At 40.5% G+C, this 25,974-nt stretch overlaps 3 protein-coding genes across 9 annotated transcripts; 2 read left to right on the forward strand and 1 right to left on the reverse strand.

Moving 5' to 3' along the window:
* Positions 1-1,846: 1,846 nt before the first annotated feature.
* LOC119025323 (cell surface glycoprotein CD200 receptor 1-A-like) lies at positions 1,847-8,036 on the reverse strand. 2 transcript variants are annotated; one of them, XM_037108768.1, is made up of 7 exons: positions 7,736-8,036; positions 6,678-6,731; positions 4,418-4,726; positions 2,442-2,711; positions 2,230-2,323; positions 2,098-2,140; positions 1,847-2,004 (listed from the first exon to the last, which is right to left on the reverse strand). In XM_037108768.1, exons 1-7 carry the CDS (start codon positions 7,803-7,805, stop codon positions 1,915-1,917), a joined length of 930 nt encoding a protein of 309 aa, XP_036964663.1. In that variant the 5' UTR covers positions 7,806-8,036; the 3' UTR covers positions 1,847-1,914. The 2 variants fall into 2 exon arrangements, with proteins under 2 accessions (XP_036964663.1, XP_036964664.1); XM_037108769.1 differs by lacking the exon at positions 6,678-6,731 and having other exon boundaries at positions 7,736-8,035.
* A 2,603-nt stretch (positions 8,037-10,639) lies between these two features.
* Positions 10,640-16,512, forward strand: cfap91 (cilia and flagella associated protein 91). 3 transcript variants are annotated; one of them, XM_037108760.1, is made up of 17 exons: positions 10,640-10,841; positions 10,952-11,028; positions 12,093-12,250; positions 12,365-12,427; positions 12,574-12,630; positions 12,718-12,896; positions 13,282-13,459; positions 14,065-14,222; positions 14,331-14,507; positions 14,601-14,716; positions 14,788-14,895; positions 14,987-15,058; positions 15,160-15,306; positions 15,395-15,616; positions 15,708-15,856; positions 15,960-16,051; positions 16,261-16,512. In XM_037108760.1, the coding sequence occupies exons 1-17, from the start codon at positions 10,754-10,756 to the stop codon at positions 16,470-16,472; spliced, it is 2,253 nt and encodes a 750-aa protein (XP_036964655.1). In that variant the 5' UTR covers positions 10,640-10,753; the 3' UTR covers positions 16,473-16,512. The 3 variants fall into 3 exon arrangements, with proteins under 3 accessions (XP_036964655.1, XP_036964656.1, XP_036964657.1); XM_037108761.1 differs by having other exon boundaries at positions 14,331-14,411; XM_037108762.1 differs by lacking the exon at positions 10,952-11,028 and having other exon boundaries at positions 10,687-10,841.
* A 463-nt stretch (positions 16,513-16,975) lies between these two features.
* nr1i2 (nuclear receptor subfamily 1, group I, member 2) lies at positions 16,976-25,537 on the forward strand. Of its 4 annotated transcripts, none has more exons than XR_005076780.1 (10): positions 16,976-17,963; positions 18,116-18,291; positions 19,812-20,004; positions 20,222-20,352; positions 20,621-20,790; positions 20,889-21,121; positions 21,200-21,345; positions 23,975-24,151; positions 24,271-24,376; positions 24,465-24,479. XR_005076780.1 is itself a non-coding variant. In XM_037108766.1 (10 exons), exons 3-10 carry the CDS (start codon positions 19,817-19,819, stop codon positions 24,598-24,600), a joined length of 1,227 nt encoding a protein of 408 aa, XP_036964661.1. In that variant the 5' UTR covers positions 16,976-17,963; positions 18,116-18,291; positions 19,712-19,816; the 3' UTR covers positions 24,601-25,313. The 4 variants fall into 4 exon arrangements, 3 of the variants coding, with proteins under 3 accessions (XP_036964661.1, XP_036964660.1, XP_036964662.1); XM_037108766.1 differs by having other exon boundaries at positions 19,712-20,004; positions 23,975-24,091; positions 24,465-25,313; XM_037108765.1 differs by having other exon boundaries at positions 23,975-24,091; positions 24,465-25,313.
* The last annotated feature ends 437 nt before the right edge of the window (positions 25,538-25,974 follow it).

The following is a 25,974-nucleotide window of genomic DNA, read 5'->3' on the forward strand; positions in this document are numbered from 1 at the left end:
TTGAATTACAAACTGGTATGTGCACCTGACTATTATTTAAGACAGATTGGAACTGTGAACCTTTCAGCTGCTCCAGATGTAAAACGTGTGTAGTATAATTCATCTTAAACAGTCTGTAAAACAGCTCATTATCATGATAGTGGACTGTTTTTGGATCTCCACCAGTAGATGGCAGAACAGACCCTCATTCAGTTTCCATTACTGTCCCCATAATGAATTCCTTCAGAAATGGGTTTAAGGTCATCATGAGATCTGCTGAGTGAACCAAATTCTGAATGAATCCAAACTCCAAATCTGATTCTGAGTTCTGAAACGGGTGACAGAAACTGAATGTACAGCCAAGTATTGGTTGGCTTTCTGCTGCAAACAACACACAGTGAGAAACAACCAACTCCTTTTAACATTTGTGTCACACTATTGTAACCCCTGATACATTGTTCACTATGTTGTGCAATGTATGATATGTGATCAAATAAAGATTCTTCTTCTTCTTCCTCTTCTTCTTCTTCTTCTTCTTCTTCTTCTTCTTCTTCTTCTTCTTCTTCTTCTTCTTCTTCTTCTTCTTCTTCTTCTTCTTCCATTGTCAGCATTGGAACATGAAATGCAATCATGTCACCTTTAATTTGTGGGGCTCAGCTATAATGAAATTAATGTGCTCTAATGTATTTCTAATATACATAATAACATAATTATACTTTAAGACATAACATGAAAACTTAACATAATTATTTTATATTATCTTGGGACAACTTTGTCATTGGATCACACGTGCGATCTCTGTTCGGCACTTTTAATGGTCTAGAGGTAGCATGAATTGATAAAAGGAGCACTGTGTCGTTTTGGGGAAGAGCATTTCATCAGAAGAGAAAGATCTTCATTTATTGATTTTCACGCTTAAACAGGCGAAATAAACAAACTGTCTACATTTTCATGATTGAATTAACTGAATAAACAGATTGACCTTAAAGGACAACACAACTTCATGCTGTTTTACTTTGTTTATATGTGGCGGACCCTGCCACCTTTCTAGCTTCATACAGTTTCATTTACTATCCCCATAATCACTTTCTTCAGAAATGTGCTCACACTCATTGTGAGAGTTTCTGAGTGAACCAAATTCCCTTTCGGCGCTGATACTTATTTGTCAAGGGAGCGTCGGTTAGCTTTGTGTTGTGGATGACACACACTGAGAAACAACCAACTCCTTTTAACATGTGCATCACACTATTGTAACACATCATCAGCATCAGAGAATTCAATTCAGTTATTCAGAGTTATTTTTAACTAGGTGATGAGATGAATGTGCTCGGATGATATTTTAATACACATGATGACACAATTACACTGTAAGACATAACATGAATACTCCACATAATTTTGTCCATTTATTTGTCCTTATTATCTTTATTTTTATCAGGTCAACTGCGGCAAGAGTCCTCCATCTCTTTACAGTTGATATATAAATAGAATTATTATCATCATCACCACCATCATATAATTGCAGCCTGACAACGTCAATAGTCTTTAGTTGTGCAGCAGTGTGCAGCATCCGACTGAAGAAGGTATTTATTGTATATGTAGTTATTATTAATGTTCTCCATTAAACGCCCACACAGAGCAGTGGGATGCGTGTGTGGTGTGCAGGAGCCGGTCTGTGACATCAGGTACATCCCCTGTTCCATCAGTCAAAACCTTAGGGCAGAATTAAACAGAGAGGCTTCCCTCTCTTATCGGAAGTCTTTCATCTCACTCTCATATCTCTTTACTATTTCATCACTTCTCAGTTTCACAGCCTTCAGTTTCTCACAAAAAAAGCCATGTGTGCCCCAGTGTGTGTGTGTGTGTGTGTGTGTGTGTGTGTGTGTGTGTGTGTGTGTGTGTGTGTGTGTGTGTGAGTGCTGCATGTGCAAGATTTTATGTGAACAAATCTGCAGATGAGTTATAGATAGAGTTGACACGTTGAACATAGCTGGCGTAGGGCTCCACTTCCTCCACATCCACCACCTGAAAAAAAACACACACAAAAAAACAGAGATCATGAACAAAGCTCGTCTAAAACACAGAACTATAATCTGCAGCTACAGCGAGATTACACACCGGTGCAGTTTTAGATGGTGAGCTGTCAGACTGCTGGCATTGCCTGGTGGAGACGTGGATAGACAAAACAGCTCGGTGAGCCAACATAAGAGCTTGCGAGGAGTCATTTTAGTGATTCATTTTCATTCTTACCTCAATATCACCAGTTTCTTTTGTGCAAAAAATACAACTGCTGCCAAAAACACAAGTCCTGCAGCGGCAGAGATGCACAGCCAAGTAACAGGACCTGCAGTGAGAGAGTGAAGGTTTTATCATAACCTGCTGGTCTGCAGTATTGCACATCCCATCGATTTACAAAAAATTTAATTAGTTTTCTCATCTGCAATCCATTCTGAAAGTCTGACCTTTTGTGAGTTTTAGTTCCAAAATCTTCTCCTCTCTCCAGTACGGGTGACTGATGGCACAGCTCAGGTTTTCTGTGTCCATTCCTTCTGATATCTTCAGACGACTCTCTACTGTAAAAAATCCATCTGGTTCAGACAATGTTTTCACATCCGATATGTTTCCCGCGTGGCTCCAGAGGATGTTGGCAGCAGGTTTTCCTTTTTCAGCTTTGCACACTGCCACCATCTTGTTGTCCTGTTGGTCAAACCAGGCTGATGTTCTGGGAGGAACTGAGCCAGGGAGGACAAAACTGATAAATTAGATTAGCTGAATTCTTCAGCTTGCTGTTTTAAAAGTTCAGCCAAATCATGGATAAAATGTGCTTGCCTAAGTTTAGCTTGAACACACTTGAGGCTTGAGGCTGAGTATATAGTAATTCCATATGAAAATTGTCGACTGTTACATTATCCAGAGTAGCAGCGACAATATGTCTTGAAGGTTTAACACAACAGAAAACAGAAAATGTATCTTCAGAAAGAGAAAGTCTCGGGTGCTCAGGAAGTTCAAACAAAGTGAGATGACGTTGCTTTTTGATAGTTTTGGGGAAGAATTTTAATAAGAGGAGAGAGAACTTAATTGACAGATGTTATGTTATGTTATGCCAAAATAAACTAAATAAAGAAACTCTCTTTGTTTTCAAGACTGAATAAACTGAATAAACAACCTGTCCATCACACAGCTTCACACTGTTTTACTTTACTGTTGATATTTGACCCCACCACATTTCTAGTTTCAGACAGTGTTCTGGGGATCTTATTTTCCACTGAGAACAGCTTGTTTATCTGCTTCTGGGAACAAATAAACATTTCTGAGTTGGTATTATTACCTCACTTTAATTGTAAATATAAAAATTCTAAGTTTGAATTATTTTTCCAAAACTACATAGTGCCTCTTTAATTTCAAAAGAGAGAAAAATACAACGCACGCTTCTTGCTGCCTTCCTATTGGTGTGAATAAGAAGAAGGCGGTTTGTGCTGCTACACATGGGCTCAGTCCAGATGATTTTTAACATGCATTTTCAATGTGTTTAAGACTTCCAGTATGAAAAACATATCTCAATAAAGGCCTTTTAACCTTTTAGCCAGAGGAGTGCCTCGGATTTATCTCTTTCTCAAAACACAGTGTATGTTAGGTTAGTTGCCCTTAACCAAGGCACTGGCTTAGAACAAGAGCTGGTCCCTGGGTTAAATATAAATTTGATTTCACTAGGCCTATATGTTGTACTGTGTTTGGCCATGTACTAGCCCTGAGACACAACATGCTTCCAGGTTCCAGTTGGCGTGTTGTGTCTCAAACCGTTGGCACTGGATGGCCGTTATTAGAGGTTTTTTGGCCGATTGAGCATGTTTGCATGTATCAGCGTTGGCTCTTAGCCGAGAGAAATCACTCTGATTGGCTGTTCGGGTGTGTCAATCGGTGCAAAAAACACAAACGGAAAAAGAAAGGGAGAGTCCCTTTGAGCCTGTCACTGTAGAATCCATGATTCCACCCATTTAGTGTGGTTTCTGCTTATTTTTATCCTCCGCCTCTTCACCAGTGCCAATAACAGCTTTTTATCAAACATATTCTCGATTAGAAGTGGCTTCATAAGTGCGAGCGGTGTGAAAAAATGTTGCTTTGAGGTATTTGCTGTCTTGCAGGAGCATAACATACAAGATTATTATGGCCGGTGGTTGTGGTCTTTGTAGTGTGTTCAAGTGCAGCTTTTTGGCCGAAACACAGGAGACGTGAGGCACCGGCCACCGTCACGGCTTGTTTCTTGTGCCTGGGCCTTGTGTGACAATAAACTTGATGCGATTTAATGCAGCAACATACATCACTAAAGGTAGGCAGGATTTGCTGTCTTATACATTTTTCTGGGTGTTACAATTTAAAACGGAAAAAGCAGTTTTATTGATTACATGATCCTCTGTCCTTGTGAGAAGAAAAGTCCTACCTGTGATGGCCACGTTGATCTCATAACGCTCGCTTCCTCCTTTGTAAACCGACTCACATTTGTAGACCCCTTCGTCGCCATTGGTGAAGTCTGGGATGTGCAGGTATGACTGAGTGCTGGATGTATATGTGAGTGACTTGCCATCTTTGCATGTGTCTACTCCTCGGCCTCTGTCATCTAAGGATATCTGACATTCATTCCTGTATTTCAACTGTATTGTCCAGATAACATATAGTGTCTCATTCCACGTCTTATTGCTGCATGTCAAGTCAACATCACTCCCCTCGTTGAAGGCTGAATGTCTGACAACTGAAAAAAAAGGTAAGAATAGTTGGATTATTTTAGTACATAGTTCTGCTCTGATTGTGCTGATTAACTATTGTGGTTTAAATCTATTATTAAACAATATACACAGTACACATGTCCTGATGAACACAAAAATCAGGCAAAACCCCCTCAAACATTGATTAAATGCTGTGATGAAGACATGAAAAAATAAATAAATAAATAAATTTTAGCTTGCATACAACACATTTATACACTTTGGGCATGAAGTGTGACACATAATAAAAACACAGCTCATAAAGCGGCTTCATGTTAATTTCTCAGAGGCATCATTTACATTGAGGGCGCTGGGGACATGTCCCCACAACTTTTTGAATGGGCGGATTTTTTCCCCATCACATTTTAAAAGCACAATCTATTGAGACAAAAACAAAAAAATGTTCTGGAAAAAAAGCTTTCACCAAGAACAATCATGCTGCTCTTGAATTGACACAACTGTGACCCAGAACCTGATAACTAAATGCAGCATAATCTAAGTCAGATAATAGATCTGATCAGCATGTACTGTCGATTCACAACAAAATATATCAGTTGGACCTATCACATATAAGCTAGCTAAATCAGCCCAAGGTTTCCAGACATATTTTGATCATTCAGTCATATTTGCTGGATTTTACAGTAACAGTACATAGATATGGCCTTTAGGCTAAAGCCCAGCTTGCTTAAGAAATTATGTCTCCTCTCTTTTTAATCATGGACATCACATTGTCTAAAATCACATGTTGAAGCCCTAATGTCCCCACCACTTATCAACACATAGTGACGCCCTTGTGATCACTGACAAAAAAATATCCCAGAGTATAAAAATGCTACATATTATTTGTTGTATTGTTTAATAAATATAACAATTTTAAATGATGAGTTCATTCTATTTGATATAAACTGAAACTCTTTATTTATGACCGTTTTAAAATGAAATAAAAAAATAAACAGAATAATGAATCAAGTCTGATAATATCCAAACATATATTTTCATGATCTACTGAATGGAAGATTTGCGATTATGTTTTTTTTTTTTTATTGGCAAACATTTGGTATAGCCCCTTTAATATTCTATAATTGTAATCCAAAATTAACTCAACATTAAAGGCACACTGTGTAGTTTTTTTGGAAGACATTTTTTTCAGAGGAGAAAGATCTTCATTCACTAAAAATACAAACTCCCCATGTTTGTCATGACTGAATGAACTGAATGAACAAACTGACCTTAAAGCATAACATAGTTTCACACAGTTATACTTTGTTTATATGCGGCAGACCCTGCCACATTTCTAGCTTTTAACAGTGTTCTGGGACCTTATTTTCCTCTGACAACAGCTTCTTTATTCAGTCATGGAAAAAGAAAATATTTATCATTGTGATTTAAGATTAACCTCGTAAATATGATGAATGTTAAAATTCTAAGTCTTAATTTATTTTTCACAACTACATATTGCCCCTTCAATTTCAAAAGACAGAAACATACAAGGCACTCTTCTTGCTGCATTCCTCAGAGTGTGAATAAGAAGGCCTGAACATGGATTCAGCTCATTTTCAACATGCATTGTAGATGTCATACATATTTTTTATTCATATATATATATATATATATATATATATATATATATATATATATATATATATATATATATATATATATATATATATATATATATATATATATATATATATATATATATATATATATATATATATATATAATTTTATTAAACTGCATGGCGCCCTCACTAAACTACTTCATTTGAGCAAAGTCTGAAATACTAACTAATAAGTAGAGAGAAATGAATATGAAATGCATATTGTCGCATTCAACTTCATTTGCCTCACTTGTCTTACCTAATATTAAAAGCCTCAGTTAGTATTTTTACTCTTTCTGCAAAACAGCTTGAGAGAAAAAAGGGGAAAATGCGTTTACCATCACCACCAATGGAAGAATCGTTGAAGCTCGCAGAGGTGTTATGATTAGTTCCTGAGAGAGAGGGAGGTGGATGTGAGGTTAAAGAGTTAGTAAAACAGTCCTTTTTTCAATCACAAAAGCAGCAGTTAGTGATTCAGAGTGAGGTGCCCATGCAGCAGAGCAAACAATCAAGGTGGTTTATCTGTTGTTCGTCATTTAGTTAGTCAGTTAGCCTCTTCAAGGAGTGGGTTGCTTCAAAAGAGCAATTAAAACTGATCTGATGTGACCAGTTGCTGCAGCTGAATCAATGAACATAGAGGATTTATTGAGCTGTTGCAAAACAGAAAACCCATCTGTAGAAAAAAAAAATGATAATCATCAAGATCTGAAAATAAACAACAGGCAACTTTTATTGCTATGATCTCCCCAATTCACCTCTCACACTATAGAGGAAGTTCCTGTCAACATTCTTATTTTAAAGGAAATGATTTGGAAATTTCCTCAGTCACGGTCTTCATGTTTACCGCTGTCGAGTAAAAGCACAACAACATTTGTCAGGTGGGGTGTTAAAACCACAGATCTTGATACCGAAGTACCACTTTGAAATCTCAGGGACCACCACAGTGGAGAAAAGTTGCATCATAATGTTACGCTGATCTGAGATCACGATTTCCACTGCAGGAACAAGTGGCCGCAAGCCGCTTGTTCATTCAGAAAATGTGGGGCAACCTTCTCACACATCTGTTATGGAACATTTTCCTCTCCTGTCAGCTTCAGCATCACCCCACCTCCATGCATGTTCTTTCCACTGTCTGTCTGAGTCACACCACGACAATCTCAGAGTTAACCATCTAACCACTTACATTTACAGTTTACTACTACGGTCAGCAGTCACGCTGCAATGAATCACATTGTTATGGCCACACGACAGACAAAAAAAAATCTAAATAATCACAGTCACGTTGAGGTTTTTGAGATGATGTTTTGTATCTGAAAGCTGTATCTCATCACGGCACAAAATATTATGTACTAAAACAAACACCCACATGCAAGAAAAAATGTGTTAATGTTCAAACCTGGACCCAGGCTCCACGCCTCAGACAACAAGAGGATAAAGGCCGCGTAAATCCACATCATGTCCCTCATCTCCGGTTGTCTTCGGGTTCCGCTGTGAAATCTCACACAGTCCTTAACTAAATATTCGATACTGAACGCTGCCTATAGTGGCATCAGACTTAGATACTCATGCCATTTACTTTTATCAAGCAATTTCACTTTCTATATTTTTGTCCCAGTAAGCTCAAAATAGAGCTGCTGCTCCAACCGGTCCAGACAAACTGAAAATCCTTGACACCGTCATGATAAAGACATAAAGAGGACATGTGACTAACAGATCCCTCCCTCCCTCCCTCTGTCTCTTCCCCTCTCCGCTTTCCACCCAAACATCTGCCTTCTTCTCTCCCACACGATGGTGTATGATAAGTCAAGACACCAGTTTCCTTTTCTTGCCAGTCACATGATCAGCCTCTTTCAAGTATGAACAATCCAAGGCAGCCAGCACTGTTAAGCAGACACGTCACACACAATAGTTCTACTCTGTATAAATGCTACCTGAGGTACAGTGAGCTAAAACTTATACAGTGTACACTAAGACGGATGTGTGGATTTTTCGTGAACATTTTGGAGGCTGCAGTTTGTGTTTTTGACTTGCATTTGCATAGTACAGAGAGTTTTTTTTTAACAATGTAGTCTTTCCTCTTTGATATGAATAACATGGACAAAATATCAGAAACACTACTCATTATGACATAATACGATGCCTCTATACAGCCTCTAAACTTACACTACAGTTAAATCAGCACCTCTCAAAACACACAATTTTATAACTTTCACTGAAGTAAGTTAATATTCATTAGTTTTAGTTGGGTTTGGGTAATAATTTGGTCACTTAATGAAGATCTTTATGCCGAGTAAGTGTTATTTGACACAAAAGTTTGGCTGTGATCTCATGTATGCTGGTGTAAGCACATCTTGCAGCCTAAAGGTTACACCATGCAGAGTTACTTACATGTGCTGTTTATGAAGTGTTGATGTGGGTGCAGGCGTTATCACTGACTCGAGCCCTAGTTTGCACATCAGAGATCAACTGACAGCAAGATGCATTTTGTCAGTTATTGCAGATATGCGGTTATGACCTGCGTGCTCTATGCGGAGTAAGTGGTTTTTGGGTACATCTTGCAGTGAGATGTCTCGATATTAGCAGCCCCACACAGGAACAGTGAGAGCAGATGATGACACAAAACTCAGCTTTTCCTTAACTCGAGCGCACTCTCAGTCCGTCTGTGTACGCCACAGAAAAACTGTGAAAACAGCTCAGTGCAGATGCACAACTTATGAAAGGCACATTAGTTTCTGGTTGACACCAAAACTGGGGGAGTGGAAAAACTTGACTTGTTTGCATGTCCGGGTGAAATCTGCAATTGTTGGTTTGAAAGTTTCAAAAACACTTTGTGAGGATACTTGCAGTAATGTAGGTTATTAGGCACAAGACCCTTCTCCTTTTTAAAAAATCTAATATTAGACTGTTTATATTTCACACACAGGCAGCAGAGGTTCAGCTGACTGTGAGCTGGCACACTTGGAACAAGGGAACTAGTTTTTCCATAGAATTGCAAAACCTTAAAAGCTGTGAAGTTGCTCAGCTGTGTTCCTCAAATTCCAAAAAAAGAAAAAAAAAGTGTTAAAAGATGATAGGTTAGGGACTTGAAAAAGTCTGTGACACATTTGTGTGCTTGTGTGCATGTGTGTGCATGTGTGTGTTAATGCACTGTTTCCCTTTGATAACACTGACTTCCTGTTGATGTCAAAATCAGCCTTTTTGGCTGCCCAAAATGTGCTCTGGAAGGGTAAAGAAAAAAAAGTGTGCTGAGTGACAAAGGAAACAGTATTTTTTTTTTCTAAAAGAAATAATTATAGACAAAAACGATGACCAACCTTCATTAGTACCTTGTGGAACAGTGACTTTAAGCCTTCCACATATAAGAAGTGACTGCTGAAAATCTATGAAATTAGACTAAATACATGTTATTTCAACATTCAAACTGACACATGATTAGTGCTTAAGCAGAAGAATTTTTTCAAATAAACAAGGTAACACAATATTCTTCCCTGTGGTTTTACCGCAAAACCATAGCATAAACATATTCGTATTTGTATGTAGGCCTAGTTGATATATTTTGGGTAATGTAATAATAAAATGACATTCAAATAATTGTGACTCTTGCAAGTCCTGAGATATTAAGTAGCTAATCAGACACAACATGTTACAAATTCTGCATTTGCTGTTATTGGCATGTATTGCATTGGGGTTCAAATTAAATTTTGATGACACACGCTAATAATATATATGACATCATATCTAAGACGTGAGGCGAGTTGCGAAGGGGGCGGAACAATCAAGAAGAACAACTGATTACCCCGGAAGTGTGTTTTCCTAACTGTAAATTCTCATCTGAAAGGTTTTCTTTTATCGACACTAAAACACGGAAGTCTTGAAGATAATAAAACGTCGCCGTTATATGTTTAAGTTTTAACCATTAGTTTGAATACTGTCCACTTTGCTTCAGAGAAATAACTGTTTTCCCCTGCCGGTTTGGTTCAATTATTGGCTTTGAATACTACAATGCCCATGAGCCTCAGCTACGGATAGGAAGTCAGTCTGAGCTAAAGCTGAAAAAAAAACGAGATGAGATGCAAACGCAGCGATTGGACGAGATCACCGAAATCATACTTGGGAGTCGTAGTTGACTTCTTACATATCGATTATTAATACAAAGACGTGCACTTTTGCCTTACTCAGAAAAATGTAACGCCACTGCCATCTTTTCTAGAGTCTGTTGTCCATTAACGTTCCTGCTGTCAGTGCTGTTCATGAAGTGAACGGAGTCATGGACGAAACAACCCCGCCCACTTCCAGTTTACCGTCTCCATGGTTACATTGTTGGAAACAGCAGCGGTCGCTGTCTGTGGGATAATTCGTTGTTTTTAAAAATAACACCTTTTAAAGTTTAACGTTATTTATTTAAAGTTAACAGATGAGCAAATCTATCACGCACAGTATCACTAGGAGAAATGATGCCAACAAGTATGTTACGAGGGAACGGCAGTATGACTACTTGTACGGTAAGTAAACTTGTCGATTAGACGCCAGCTGACGCGAGCTAAAGTTAGCATTTGAACTCTTGCTAGCTCACTTGGTTGACGTTAACGCCAGCTGAACTGTTTTGCCACAGACCCAGTTTACACACTGTCCTCGGAGCTGGACCACGCCAGGTCCAGCTTCAAGGCCTATGCGTCTAAGGACCGAATCGTAAGTTGTGTCCATATTTGTCCTAATTCAAAAATACTTTTTTGTTGTTGTTGCTGCTGTCAGCTGTAGGCCTATCATAAAATAACGGCAGCTAATAATCGGGCTAATACCGGTCAACCACGTTATATCTCCAAGTTTACCATACCATAGCAAAGTGGTTCAATAGTAAGGTCAAAGGGGGCAGTCATTTTGTGTCAGTGAGAAGACTAAGACTAAACGTGTCTAGGAGCGAGAACCTAAAATTAATTTTAAAATGTTCTACTTGAGCTTAGATCTGATGCAGCATGTAATCTGCAATGTAAATAGAAGCTAAAGTTTTCAAATAAATGCAGTGGAGTAAAAAAGTACAATAATTCCCTCAAAATGTGGTGGATTGGGTGTATGAATAAGCAGAAAATGAAAAATACTCAGGTGAAGTACAAGTTCCTCAAAAGTGCTGTGCTGAACTTATATAGATGTACTTAAGTGAATTCTGCTGCTGCCAATATTTATCTGTTGGCTGATATTCTTTGATACACAGAAGATATGCATAAACAAATATTTTTCAACGATCCCTCAAATGTGGATATCAAACATCAAGGCAAAAATGTGTATGAAACGGAGGCCAGATATTTTACAGTATTACAATAAAATGTATTGTAATGTAAATGTACTGAAAAAGTAAACTTCACCAGGAATTTAGTAACGTTAAAATTACCCCAAGCACTTTTTCCTGCATTATGTATGTTCATATCAAATATACCCTGATACATCAGTCAGACTCTACTAGAAATGTTTAAAGCTGAAAAAAAAAGTTTATTAGATAGTAGCACATATAGCAAGTTTATAATATCGTAGTTGGACCGTAAGTTTAAATGAATTTTCCTTTCACACTTTAAAAGTCGAACAGTAGACCCATATTCAGTTTACCTCTCTTCCACTAGGCACAAGTTGTTCCCTGAAGTGCTTCATGACCAAACTATGGTCATGTTGTTTCTCAGTTCTTACTGTATACACATGAAAACAAAGAAATGGACTGAATGTGAAATGCACTTGCTGACAGTATTTCTCTCTGCCTTTATCAGAGGAGAGTGCCTGAGTTTGAGTCCATGTTCAGTTGCCTGTCCCACTACCCACGGTCTACTGTTCAGCTGAACCCTTCAGACCCTGTACCGGTCTCTATTGATCGGCGCTGGCGAGGCCACACGGAACAGCGCAGAGAGGCACTGCAGCAGCTGGCTGGGTAACTCAGACACACAACATTTAAATGAGCAGCAGCAGTTACTGAGTTACATTAATTTAAGGTTCTTTTACTCATTTCAAATGTGACTGTGATTCTTGATTATATTCTTGACAGGGTTGTTGTTCCAAGGGAGAAGTGCCATGTGACTGGAGCTGATAGCTGGAAATACTATAAACGGTTTGACTAACCTCTCTGCATTCTGAATACAATCATAGTAACTTTAACAAATTCACTCAGTTACACTTTGCATAAGATTACTGTCAGTTTTTTACATTAAATATTCACACACTCTCTGACATGTTGTTTTAATCTGTTTTCTTTAGCCCTCTGATTCCCTTTGGTCAGCCGCCTCTCCAAGCTGTGATTTTTGATACGCCGAGGTACTCTTTTTTTTTTTCGTTTCCGACCATTTCTGTTTTTGCCTTCTTGCTGGTCAAGGGTACATACTCCTTTCTTGTCCCCCCCAGAGAAGATGTCATACCAACTGGTGGAAACAATGCTCAGCAACAGCCCACCCATTTCACTGTGGGTGTCCAGACAGACTACAGGGAAAGTGAAACACAAACAGACCCATACAGCCCTGAGTATGTGGTTCAGCCTGGGACAACCCCTTCAGAGCTCCTGCAACTGGCAGCTTTGACTTGGGGTAGGTGATCAGCTGTTAAGGCCTTATAGACTATGATTTATAATTAAAATGTTAACACTTTGCATTGCCAGCCTTCCTGCTGTGTTCACAGTTAAATATTCTAGCTGTACTAGGTTGCAACAGTATGAGATTTTCATCTTAGAAAATAATATGATATCATGATATATACTTTTACACAACGATTACAATAATTTTTAACAATTACTATGATCCATATAGAAAGGGTTTTTTGGAAGAATTGTGTTTGAATTCAATACCTTAGATAAGCAAATGTACACAGTATGATAGTCATCAATTTTCATACCACAATCGAAAATGGAATGCTGCTCCCTCTTGTCACCACTGAAATTACATTCAGATCCTCTCTGATGATAATTCCCCTTAGGTCATGGTTTGCCTGCAGGCCTTGCAGAAGTGGAAATGATACAGCGGGCACGTGCCAAGCGAGCCTGGGAGGCCACGCTTCCTCCTTTGGATGACCTCAGTCAGCTGGACAAAAGGAGACGAATGATGGAGGAGATGGAGGCCAAAGAGTGGGCTTTCAGAGAGGGAGAAATTCAGAAGTGAGGGGTGTTGCACCTCAGCTGTTTTCATTTGTCACTTCTTACCTAAAATATTGAAGGTGCAGTGTTTGGCACAAATGTAAAGCACCATTTTGAGCCATCTGCTGTCACAGGTGAATTTCAGCAAACCATAAGCTGAACTTGTGTAACGGCGTGGATTGTGTCTTCTTCAATACTAACACTTCAGAGGCTAGAGATGCAAATGTCAAAATTCTACATATACCGGTTTCAGAGTAGCTATGCTATTATAAATATTGTTTATATTTACAGTATAACAAACTCTTATCTGTACCCTGCATTCAAGTATTTTGCGACTTTCAGCTAACGTTCCTGTTTTGGGTGTCTCTCACTGCTCCCATCAGTGTGCTCTCACTGTCACTGTTGTGGTCATAGCTTGTTTCTGCTGCCCCCAAGTGGACAAATGTCATTTAAACAAATCACAATGCCACAAACATAAACTGCTTGGGGCTAATATCTGTCTAACAAATAACGTGTAGGACCTGTCCAGTTTTTGGCTTTGAAATCAATTTTGTTGAAGCTTCTGCTCCATATTCCTAGTCTTTCTTTCTTATGTCTCCAACACATTTTCTGTTGGTGGTGTCCAGGTTACAAGAGGCTCGTCTCGATGTGCTGAAGGACCTCTTGAAGCGACGAGACGAGGCCCAGAAAGAAGTGACAAGCCAGAGACTGAATCAGATATATTCCAAGCACCAAAAAGAGAGGGAGGCCAAGCAATACAAGATTCACAATGACTACATGAGGTGTAAGACAATCACTGCCTCTGCTGTATAATATTCAGATCATGAATGTGTTATTCAAGGCTTTGTTTCACATCTCCCATCCGTCTCTTTTCATTGTTGTTTGTCTGTAGCGCTGAGAAAAGTAGAAGCTCAGTGGAGAAATGTGACGGGCAAGCTAGAGCGACCTGGCATTGTCAGAGACTACACAGATTGTAAGACATACACACTGCGGACCAGCAGAGACACGTTCACGGACAGGGACACACGCAATAATGGGTTAAAAAGTTACTACTTAGACACATATGAAGGTCAGAATCAATATGTTTTAGTACAATTGCAATTTAGTCGATAATAGTGTTGCTTAATTGTTAGGGTAACTTTAATTTTTTGGTCAATCACAGGCTTGCTCAAGCTAGAGGCAGGACTCTCGCCCTCAGTCCTCAAGCCACAAGTGAAAACACCCAAACAAGTCAAGCCCTTCAGTAGCAGAGCGGTAGAAGTGATGATGGAATACAAGGTAAAGCAGGAAACTACATGTGTTAATCTAGCCGATCATATAAATTCTGATTACCAGCTGTGGCTCCACAGGCACTGAGGGAGGAGATAAAGGAACAAGAGAAGCCGCTGCGTTTTCTTGTCAAGAAGGAGAAGCCAGTACCTCGTCCTGTCTCTCCAAGAGTGGAGGAGACACCGGAGGTCAGCTAATGTCTCTGAGTCTAAGTGACTCTGACCTTGATCATCCTGCATGTTGCTGAGATGCTGTTTGTTAACCAATGATTAACCGCAGGGGGAGGAGGAGACAGAGCTCGCAGTCATCTACTTGCAGAAACTCCTTAGAGGAAGAAGCATCCAATACGAGGTCTGAACATGTCTGCATGCGCATTTGGGTTCACCTGCATGTCTGAAATGTATCAAGTTTTCGGGGCATCTCTATTAATTTCTAATTGTGTTGTTACTCAGATGTTCAAGGGCAAGGAGAACCACCAGGAGCTCATCCAGGAACTGAGGACTGTCCACGCCCTGCAGAGGGAGGAACAGGAGCTACAGAGAGCCGACAAAGAGCTCGTAATAACCCTGAAAAAGCAAAGAGACGAACATCAGCACAAGGTGAAACACGCAGAAAACAAGTTTTTTCAAACAAGTCTTGTCAAACTCCAAACAATCTAAGCATGTACACCTTCTCTCCCCTCCCCAGAGCTCTCAAGAGGAGGCATCTCAGGCCAGAGTGGTAGGTGCGGAGCTTGAACACCTATTTGACACCTTGTCCAAGGAGCTGATTCACCTCCAGGAAGAGCGTAGGATCCACGCCTTCACGCTGCTGGCTGAGCGAGAACGTCGCCTACGAGAGGCTGAGGAGAGTGGGAGGAGACAGGTGGAGGAGCGCAGACGCAGAGAAGAGGATGAGATCTTCAGACAAGTGCGTACATGTGTCAGTTGCTGGCTTTGAGTGTTTAAAGGAAATATTAATGACAATAATGTGTGTGTGTTTTAATGCATCCTTACCACAGATAGTGCAGGTACACCAGGAAACTGTAGATCTGTATCTGGAGGATGTCATCCTTGAGACTTTGGAGCAGACAGCTGACCAGCAGGCTCGGGAGGAGATCCGCAGGAGGGCAAAGCAGGTCAACGACATCGCTTATGCCATGGAGGAAAGGTAATGGAGACGGCAGCATGTTTGCTAAAGCTTTATGCTATTGAGAATTCAAAACCCAAGGATAATGAACAGAAATCATTTGTATGTGTGTGTCTGTGAGTAGCCGGAACAATCTTCAGTCAGAGGAGATTGTGTCAGAGTTGGTCTACAGTTTCCTTATCCCCGAGATCGAGAGGGCCCGTGTCAGACAAAGAGGTTTGGGAGATTGTTCTGTTTCCACTCACATATTATAATCATAGAATACAATATCAACATTATTCAAACAGTATCCATAGAAACAGTTAAAACACATGAAAAGTCTTAAAAGTTAAAGATTATTGCCCCTTCTAATGAAAACAAACAACAAATAAAAATTGAATAATAAAGGCTTCAACCCATCTGACCTTGTTACTTCTCTCTCCCAGTGCACCAGAGGCAGCATAGACACTTGCAGGCAGCTCAGAGTATAATTCAGCGGGCTGCAGATCATTCTGGGATCCTTCCAGGTGCTGTGGAGGCCTCACAGTCGACCTGTCCTGCTGAGAGAGTCTCAACAGGACTCCTCGAGGAGTTAATCAACCAAGTGGAGCAGGAGCAGGGGAAGGAAGTAGAGCTGCACCACACTCCAACTGAGTAGAGGACTAAAATGATTTAAAGTACACTGAGATACAGTCTGATGTCTAAATGTGTTGCTGACTCATTTGTTTTAAGTGGGCGTTTCATAATCATCATTGTTGAGTTATGGGTTGATAACACTATATTTCTACCTTTTCTGACATGGTCCAAGTACAAACTTCATTACCATGCTGAAGAGTGTACAGAGGATGCATTTTTAAGGTTACTCATATTGACCACTTTTGTCTAGGATTTTCAGCAAACCTTGACAGTTCAAATAAGAAGGGAAATTACTGTATATGTATTTTCCAGAATTCTCACAGCTTTATATGGTCACAGTAACTGTGAAATAATAAAATAAAGTACACCAATTGAAATAATGCAACCATACTGTATTTTAAATTAAATATTTTAATTGATGAGTAACAGTTTCATACTAAACGTTGTGCTAATTCCCATGAAATACAATTTTATATTAAAGGTGCACTGTGTAGTTTTGGGGAGGAATTGGTAATCAGAACACAAATATCTTAATTAGTGTGAATGCTGAAGGCATTTTATTAAAAAATGTTATTAAAGTTATTATTAGTGGGCTGTGCTCACCACCCCACTATGGACACCTCCATAGCAGAGCTATGGGTCTGACACCGATCTGACTCGGTGTGCTATCATTCAGTTTTCCAGAATATTAATTTGCGAAAACTGCGAAAAATTTCCCATAAGGAATGAATGGGACGAGGTCAAAAAAGTCACAAATCTTCAGCATGTCCTACTCTGGCATACATTCACCTAGAAATACCATTCAAAGTTTAAAACGTAGGCACAAGTCCTGGCTGTTTGAATTGTGTAACCTTTTTCATACAATGTGTAGTTTTTGAATGCTGAGTTTTTGAGGCAGAGACTAAAAAAAAACTCAGTAATTTTCTCTTTCTGTGACAATCCTGGCCACAAATTATGCTCAAAAACAGTGATATTTATCAAATTTGTAGCCATACTTGTCTTCTTTCTCCCAATATGTCTACTTTATCAGTAGGATTTACGATTTTTGAATTATCTGCCAATAACCGACAGGAGTAGCTCTCAACTGCTCCATTCACTCCAATGTAAATCGGGAAGAGGATTTTTGAAACTGCACCCTTTTTTAAATCGCTCCTATTACCACATTTCTGAAACGAGGACCACAAAACTTGATGAGTGTGTAAATCTATTTAATTGATTATGGTCATGTGGAGGTGAGCCGGTCTTTTCTTGTTTGTTTTATAAGTGTAGGTTAGCTACGTGCATTTCAGATGGAGACAATTGTTCAAATGCTGTGCAAGGGGATAGAATATTGTTTCATTATTATTACTGAGTTAAATGTGAGAACTCATGACAATTTTTTTTTTTTTTTTTTTTTTTGAGTTACTACGTCCTTTTTGGCCACTCTCGGCACCGGTACCTAGTCACATCCATGGAATAGACGCGCAACAACATCCGAACGGCAGCTGACCGGGATTTGGTTCACCTGTCCGCGGTAAATCTCCCTGCTACAAGAGATAAATAGGCCAACACACACATTACTGTAAGGACCTTTACAAAATGTGTCGGCCTCACCTGCTCCCCTCTCCTCCTCTCACTCCTCTACCCCCACCGTGGAAACACGCCCGTCCCTCGGTCTGCTGCCAGGAACACCTGTGGCAGCGAGCCCGGTGTCAGACCTCAGACGGCACGAGCAGCAGGAACTGTCGGTGCGATACTCGGGCTCACCTGTGGAGCCAAAAAAAAACACCGTGATTTACCGCTGCGAGGAGAAGCCCGGCGGGCTGCCGACAGCTGTTAGGACATCTGGAATCACCAAGGCAGTGAGTGGAAAGATATCGATCGTGTGTGTGTGTGTGGACCTTAAGCCTGGTCCGGGAGAGGCTGGGACGGCACGTCTGTTCAGGCTGTCTTAGTGTTTTACAGAGAGCCTCGGGCACGTTTTATTCAATCATTATGTGCATTGTTGATCGAAAAGCAGCACAGTGCGATCGTGTCGCCCAGTTATTGATCTGAAGAGCTGCTTTCAGGCAGCCAACATGTTCCCTGTCACCGTGACCCAGCTGTGGAAGCGAAAGTAATGGGTTACATGTGGCTGTGCGCTGTTTAAAGACGCAGCACCAACGCTGGGTCCACACGAAATACTGACTGTGGGGTTGAGATAATGTAATCATCAGTGAGGGTTATTGATATGGTCATCTGATCTATGATTACAATACTTGCTTTTGTGATAAAAGTACGACCTCTCTCCGTTCAGTTGCCTCGAAGCTTTGAAGCAACGAGAGGCCTAAAGTGTACACTGATTTCGCATTTTTCACTCATTTAACCATCAAATTTGTTTCTTTTACTCATAAATTTCCAAAAGAAATTAAAAAAGCAAAACAATACTTGTACACACTCCATGAACAGAACAGGAGGCAGAAACATTTGTATTATCTGCTCCTGTCTTTGGAGCAACACAGGATACTGTACATACTGGTCAGCCCCTTTTTTGTTTGCCTTTTCTTTCCTCAAATGAAGCTTTAAAAAATTAGCAAAACATACCAGGATACAATCAGTAAAAAATGTTTGAGCAGCATTTTAAGTCATTGTCCAGAGAATTTCACTCTAAGTAATTCAGGACTCATCTGCTGTATGAAAAACAAGACCATCTCATGACCCCAGACCTGGGACAACTGACGGGGTATCCACGAGTCGGCGGCCCTGACAGCATGGACTGTAAAAACAAACAAAATGATTCAGGATCGTGCCTTTCTCAAAAAGCAAACACACAAAAAAGAGGACTCCCTGATGAAGGCCATGTCAAAATGACATTTTAATAGTTTCAGAAAGTTTTTCTGGTGATTTTTACCCACAACTATTTTAGCACGTCTACCAAACTCAGTGTGAGTCCAGGAAGCACTGCTATCCGTACTTCTTTAGAATTTTTTTTAGTAAGTAATTAAGTATTCATAACACCTTATTCTGTGAACCTGTCGGTTTGCTTAGAATAAGAGTGTTTAAGACTTATTCCAGGGTCACTTGGTGCGTCTTTTCCTCACTTTGCCATTTTTATAGAGGTTTTTGCAGAGGTATAAAGATATTGATTAAAGGCTTTGAGGACCCCCCACCTGGTATTTGGGATATTGTTAAAACATGGCTTCTGAACAGTAGACAGAGGCAGATCATCTGTAGTGCAGATTTTTTGTTTTGATTTGAGACTGGTACACTTCATCTCAGCGCTGTTTCTGTTCTCACCTCTAGAACCTCACTTCCCACAACCCCACCCCACCACTTCTCACTTACATATGAAATGAATCAATGTGAAGTAAATGACGCCAGGATCATGTAATCTTCCCTCAAGTGAGAATGAACGAGAAGCTCGATGGATTTCAGACCATCCGAGAAGTGCTCACGCAGCAAAGTAAAGATGTCGAGGACGAGGATGGGAAGCTGACAGAAGACGACGAGCCCAGAGCCTGCGGTGTGTGTGGTGACCTGGCCAAGGGTTACCACTTCAATGCCTTGACCTGTGAAGGCTGCAAAGGCTTCTTCAGGTGAGCTTGCCCCTAATAAACAATAAGTGTGTTTTGGACATTTTCTCACCACTGAAAACATGCAAAATTTCACCCCTCGGTCAATCTCAATGACTCACACTGTAGCTTCCTACCACTCACTCTTATTGTAATGTAATACCTGTTTTCATGCATGTGATTTCTAACTTCATTCTGATGTCTGCTTGCTGCTACTAAGTGGATTTTTGAATCACTCCAGGCGTGCCATAAAGAGGTCGACGCAGCTCCGATGTCCGTTCCTGAATAAATGCAGCATAACCAAAAACAACCGCCGGTCGTGTCCGGCCTGCCGCTTCCGTAAATGCCAGGCCATAGGCATGAAAAGAGAAAGTAAGTAACATATGGGCTCACCTAAATACTTATGACATCATACCATGCTCTGTATTTTTATATAAAGTGACAGTAAGTAAGTAAATGATGTGAATATTGATAGGAATAAATGTTGCTTTAAGGCCATTTCATTTTAACACAGTCCAGAATTAAAAGTGAACCTAAACAGCACTTTGAAGTGAACTTTAAACTGTCACTGGTGGTGTGTTTAAATCAGTGTTTCCATGGTAGCATACAGTACACGCAGGTGTTTTTGGTGTCCCTGTAGTGGTCATGTCTGAGGTGGAGGTACTGGAGAGGAGGATCCGCATCAAGCGGAAGAAGAAGGTGGACACAGCGGTGCAGCTCTCCTCCCAACAACAGGAGACCATTCAGGAGCTGCTCTGCGGCCACCGCAGCTCGTTCGACTCTGCATTTTACCGCTTCAGTGGCTTCAGGGTGCGTGAACGACTGACTGCAAGGATGTTTGACGTGTTGTCATCGTGTTTATTTTTAACTTATCTGTCTGAAATTTTCGGGTGGGGGTGGGGTTTCAGCCTATGGACAGAAACATCCATCGTATGAGTGAGGACGACCAGTCCCCATGTGAGCCTTCCTCCACCTCCTCCTCCTCCTCCTCCAGTCTCTCCGGTCCCTTTGACAAACAAGAGAACGTAGATGGCAACCCAGACAGAAAAAGTGTTTTCACCGCTCTCCCACATGTGACTGACCTCGTAACTTACATGATCCAAGACATCATCAGTTTCTCTAAAAGTCTCCAGGACTTCCGGTAAATGCTTACTCATATAAAGTCCTTTCAGGAGGAACGCATTCACCGCTAACCGTGTGTCGCGCCGGTGCCTTACAGGTCTTTAATCATGGAGGACCAAATCGCCCTGTTGAAGGGGGCCACGTTTGAAGTGATGCAGATCCGCTTCAACATGGTGTTCAACGCAGAAAAAGGCATCTGGGAATGCGGCAACATAATATACTGCATAGATGACGCTGTACGAGGTGAGACTACTGACACGAACACAATCCAGAGTGGGGTTTAATGTAATTAAAGGCTCATTGTGTCTGTTTCTAAATGTACAGAGGAGTTCTTACACATGACAGTTAACACTTATATTGTGTTTATGTGACTACAAGTCATATTGACACATGCAGTCACTGGTGGTTTTAGCCACCTGTTCATCTTCAGCATTTTTCCAAATAGGAAGTGTTGAACAAAAGCAGCAGAAGTTTTAAATTATGATATTCTGGGGAAAATCATCATAACCACGAGAACAAGTGGGTGTCAATTTGTAATATTACAGAACACGAGTTTAAACACATTTTAGATACGCCTACAAATCTTTTTCATTTCTTTTTTCTAAAGCAAGCTGATGTAGCCATGATGTGTGGAAGGGGGATGTTCATAAGTCCATCAGTCTGACAGTTCTTGCAAAAAAAGACAACTATAACAACAGTGCATCTGGAAGTCCAACAAGCAAATTCAATAAATAACAGGGCTTACTGCTGCATTCAGAACAACTCGACTTGAAAGCAGTGCATGTTTATTGAGCAAGCTCAAGCTCCACCAGCAAGTAGAGCAGCAGGAGAGAGAACAACGGTCATGCTCCTGAAACACAAGGCATGATTGGCATGTAAGATTAAGATTAAGATGTTCCTTTATTGATCCTCCTTGGGAGAAAAATGGGCAGGTAACACAGCAGTAGAGACAATATTAGAGAGATATTGGAAAGAATAAAATAACAATGTGTGTAAAAAACTATTAGAATAAAGATAAACAGTAACCTTCCTTGTGTGTACATGACTTGTGCGATATATATAATAAATGTGCCTCAGCAAATGTGCAATGTGCAGGGTTCCTGAGATAATAAATAACAACAAGAACAAAAAAAAATCAGTCTCTGTGACAGTGAAGTGTATGGTTGAGTCCTTAATCAGTGGCGAAAGGAGGTCAAGATAGACATAGGATCCATATTGTGCTATCCAGAGCATGACAGGAAATGCATCAAAACAGGGAGCCGTAGACAAAACTGACTTCTAACATAAGCATCAGAAAATGATTACATCCCCATCCAATGTGTGTGTAGTGTCACTAATCGTGGGAAAGTGATTAACGTCTGTCTGGACTTCAGTATGTTGGTGTTCAACAGAGGTATCTGTATCATACTGGAATCGGTGGTACCAGCCTGGGTTTGACTTTTATTAGATCGAAAAAAGGAAACAAGTGGCATTTTAATCAAGTCTACAGTGATTTGATTAATTGACAAAATAGTGAGTCATGGTTTTAGTTTTAACTGGATCTGGAAATACAACAGCAGCGATGGAAGTGAGACACAATATGTAAGTGACAGACACGATGTCGAGTCAGAAGCGCTGAGGTAGCCTTTGTGCTGTATGTGAGGAATCCATGTGATAGTTGCCACTGTTTGGAAGTAATCCAAACAATCATTCTCAGACATGTCAGCTATCTTTCGTTTACAGACACATTGCAACACGTTTTCTGACCTGTTGAAGGATCCAATTTGGGGACATTAGTTTCTCATCTAACTCGCGTTGGGCTCAGTAAACCTTCACCTTTCTGCTAAGACTTTGCAAAGTATTAATGATTCCCGGTCTGACCGTGTTTATAGATATTTTGTGAACAGTCAGACCAGACGTATAATAAAATATGCGTGCGGCTCTTATCTCGTGTACTCAGAGGTGTAACATGACTCCTAGAGGAGTGCTCACCAGAATGTTGTCAAACCAGTGTCTGCTCCTTGTTCAGATGAACAAAATGTAGTTGACGTTCCAAACTTTAGCTGGCACACAGTAGTCTCTCAAAATGATTAGGCAATATTAACAGTCGGATTGTTATTTGATGATATAATATTATTGACTGGCTGGCTGGTGTCTGTCATAAAATTCATTTAGGGACACTTCCAAAGAAATCCCTGGTAAACTAACCATGACAGGATGACAACAACACAAAGAAAAGCCCACATTCACACAATACATGGGGCTGCAGCCTGCAAAAAAATTTACAAAATAAATGAATTACTTGTAATGATAGTCATGTTAAATTTAGCATGATGTAAATTTCCACACTCACCCATTGTAGATATAATATGCATTAAAGAGGTCAAAACAATGCTGAAACACAGAGAAGTTTATTCAAGCTGCGTTTCATCAAGTCTCTTGTTGCTGTAACTTTGGGGAGAGTCAGAGAGTGAGGAGGTTGGTCGTGCACGAGACAACACGAAACATGAATAAAACTAGTTATCTTTAATTCCAAAAGTTTAAAAAGTCATCTCTAAGCTCCCCTCCCATCGGTTAACGGCTCCAGATCTGAGGAGTTGACCCCCATGCTCCACTGCCCCCCGCCCCCCCAGAAAGTACATATCGTGTGTTAAACTGAAATTGATCCACTTTGGTGTTTTTTGTGTAATCAAAATTTCCTCAAGATGTTTCACAATAAAAGCATTGTTGGGTTTGCTGGTTGGTGGTTGAGTTGCATTGTGGATAATGCCGTGTAGTGACAAGGATAAAGAATGTATAGAGTAGAAGGGATCCTGATGCATCAGTTCTGGTTTTTATTAGTCGTACCACTTCTGTCATGTTACTGACGTCGCTCATCACCTGTGTTTTGTAGCGGGTTTCCAGCCGCTCCTGCTGGAGCCTCTGTTCAAATTCCACCACACACTGCGCAAGTTGGGCCTGCAGGAGGAGGAGTACGTTCTCATGCAAGCCCTGTCGTTGTTTTCTCCAGGTAGCAGCAGGACCTCATCAGTTCACCCCAGTCCTTGCTAATCAATCAATTACGAACGCTGTAAATATAACCCAACAAACTGTCTGCATATGTATCCAAATGTAAAATATGTTTCCATAAGTTCTCAGGTTCAGGTTTCTTGGGATCAGCATATATTTGTTTTTTATCTGATCTTTAAGATCGTCCAGGTGTGCAGCAACACAGTGTGATTGACAAGCTTCATGAAAACTTGGGGCTGACACTGAAAACCTGGATTGACTGCAAGAGAAGAGGCCCAGAAAAGCAGTGAGTGAGATACTGAGCGCCACTCTCAGTCTGCTCAGTCTGAAACCTTTCACAGATTGAACCTCCTCTGCTTCCTCTGTGCCTGCAGCTTGCTCTACCCCAAAGTGATGGCCTGTCTCACCGAGATGAGGACAATGACTGAGGAGTACAGCAAACAGGTTCTGCAGATCCAGGACATCGAGCCTGACGTCATCTCTCCCCTCATTATGGAGATAGTCAGTTGAAAAACATTCTTCTAATACTGACGTCTACATGGACAGCTCCAGCGCTCGGGGTCGGCACTTGCGTTATTTGATAATGACGACCCCTAAACCGAAAACCAGCAGCTAGTATTCTGGTTTAGCTGTTGTAAAAATGCATCAAAATACTAAAGAAGCATTCCTGTCATGTAACAGTCTTATCATCCTGAACAGATGAAAGTGGTTGTTAGCCTCACAGTCTGAGCCAGTCGAGTCCGGCTCAAATGTGAGCTATCTAGACAGTGTGCACATGTTGTGTTTCTATGAATGAATGTGGACTTAACGTGGGATTCAAACGGTTTTGTTGCAATGTTTCCCACAGAATTGTAGGAGAACATGAAGCGTGTACAGTATTTTCTCAGAGAAAGGAAAGAGTCGTTGACAATCTTTGCTTTTTATATTTGTTACCTCAGGTCAATTTTTTTTTAACGCCGTCAAGTGATACAGAAATGCTCGTACACAAATTGTAAACAAGGCTGATTAAAATATTCCACAAATTGGGCGTCCCACCATCTCAGTTGGTAGAGCAGGCGTCCTTGCTGCAGTGACCCAGGGTCGAGTCCAACCTGTGGCCCAGCGCTGCATGCCACCCATCTCCCCTCCTCCTCATCCCATCACCCCTCACTCAATACTGTTCTATCAATAAAGCCATGAAAAGGCCAAAAAAATACAGAAGATTTAAAAAAAAAAAAAAAAAAGCGTGTGATGGTGCTTCCGGAGTAATTAACAGCATAGTAGGACAAATGTTGCCCCTCTGTGGTCATACTGAGACAAAGGATAACAAACATGTAACACAACTCATATGTTCGTGTCAAAACTTGGTCCTAATGTTTGAGATATAGGTCAAGAAAGGAGGACATAAAGATTGGTGTTAAGGAGCTAAAGCATTAGCGATGATATGTAAGTTTGATTCTTAAAGGAAGACTCGCATGTCTCACAAACAGTATTGTATCATTTCCTTTAAGTGTGTTTACAGGTCTTGGGGAGTACAGCTGCCTATGTGAGTATAATAGTATAAAGCCTTTTGTGGCCCCAGAGGAAGCTAAATATCATCTGATAAATTGCCTCCAGTGACTCCAGTGACTCCAGTGATGGTTTACTCAGTGGCTAATTTGCATGATGGGTAATGTAGGTGCCAGGTTTTCAAAAGGAAGAAGAATCGGTGGAAGCAAAAAGGTGAGATCTCTGGTTCTGCTGTTTCAACCTTGAGTTTTTAATTTGTCCATAATGAGTCGAACAGTGCTATTGGAGTGTAACTGTAGACCAGCAGCCTGCTTCTCAAAAGCAAGCACATACTTTACCCACAATGCAATTTAGCCACAGCATGATGTCACTGGAGGCAGATTACAGAAATGCATC

This window comes from Acanthopagrus latus, chromosome 9, assembly GCF_904848185.1.
Source record: "Acanthopagrus latus isolate v.2019 chromosome 9, fAcaLat1.1, whole genome shotgun sequence".
NCBI classification, from domain to species: Eukaryota; Metazoa; Chordata; class Actinopteri; order Spariformes; family Sparidae; genus Acanthopagrus; species Acanthopagrus latus.

Excerpts from the sequence above, each read along its gene's own strand:
- LOC119025323 (XM_037108768.1), bottom strand. The coding sequence starts at position 7,805 with ATGAGGGACATGATGTGGATTTACGCGGCCTTTATCCTCTTGTTGTCT. Across the intron at positions 6,732-7,735 it reads GGCGTGGAGCCTGGGTCCAG|GAACTAATCATAACACCTCT; the intron begins GTTTGAACATTA and ends CCTCTCTCTCAG. Across the intron at positions 2,005-2,097 it reads CACCATCTAAAACTGCACCG|GTGGTGGATGTGGAGGAAGT; the intron begins GTGTGTAATCTC and ends GTTTTTTTTCAG.
- cfap91 (XM_037108760.1), top strand. The coding sequence starts at position 10,754 with ATGAGCAAATCTATCACGCACAGTATCACTAGGAGAAATGATGCCAAC. Across the intron at positions 12,251-12,364 it reads GCACTGCAGCAGCTGGCTGG|GGTTGTTGTTCCAAGGGAGA; the intron begins GTAACTCAGACA and ends TATTCTTGACAG. Across the intron at positions 15,617-15,707 it reads AGGATGAGATCTTCAGACAA|ATAGTGCAGGTACACCAGGA; the intron begins GTGCGTACATGT and ends TCCTTACCACAG.
- nr1i2 (XM_037108765.1), top strand. Across the intron at positions 20,005-20,221 it reads GGCTGCAAAGGCTTCTTCAG|GCGTGCCATAAAGAGGTCGA; the intron begins GTGAGCTTGCCC and ends GAATCACTCCAG. Across the intron at positions 20,791-20,888 it reads ACCGCTTCAGTGGCTTCAGG|CCTATGGACAGAAACATCCA; the intron begins GTGCGTGAACGA and ends GTGGGGTTTCAG.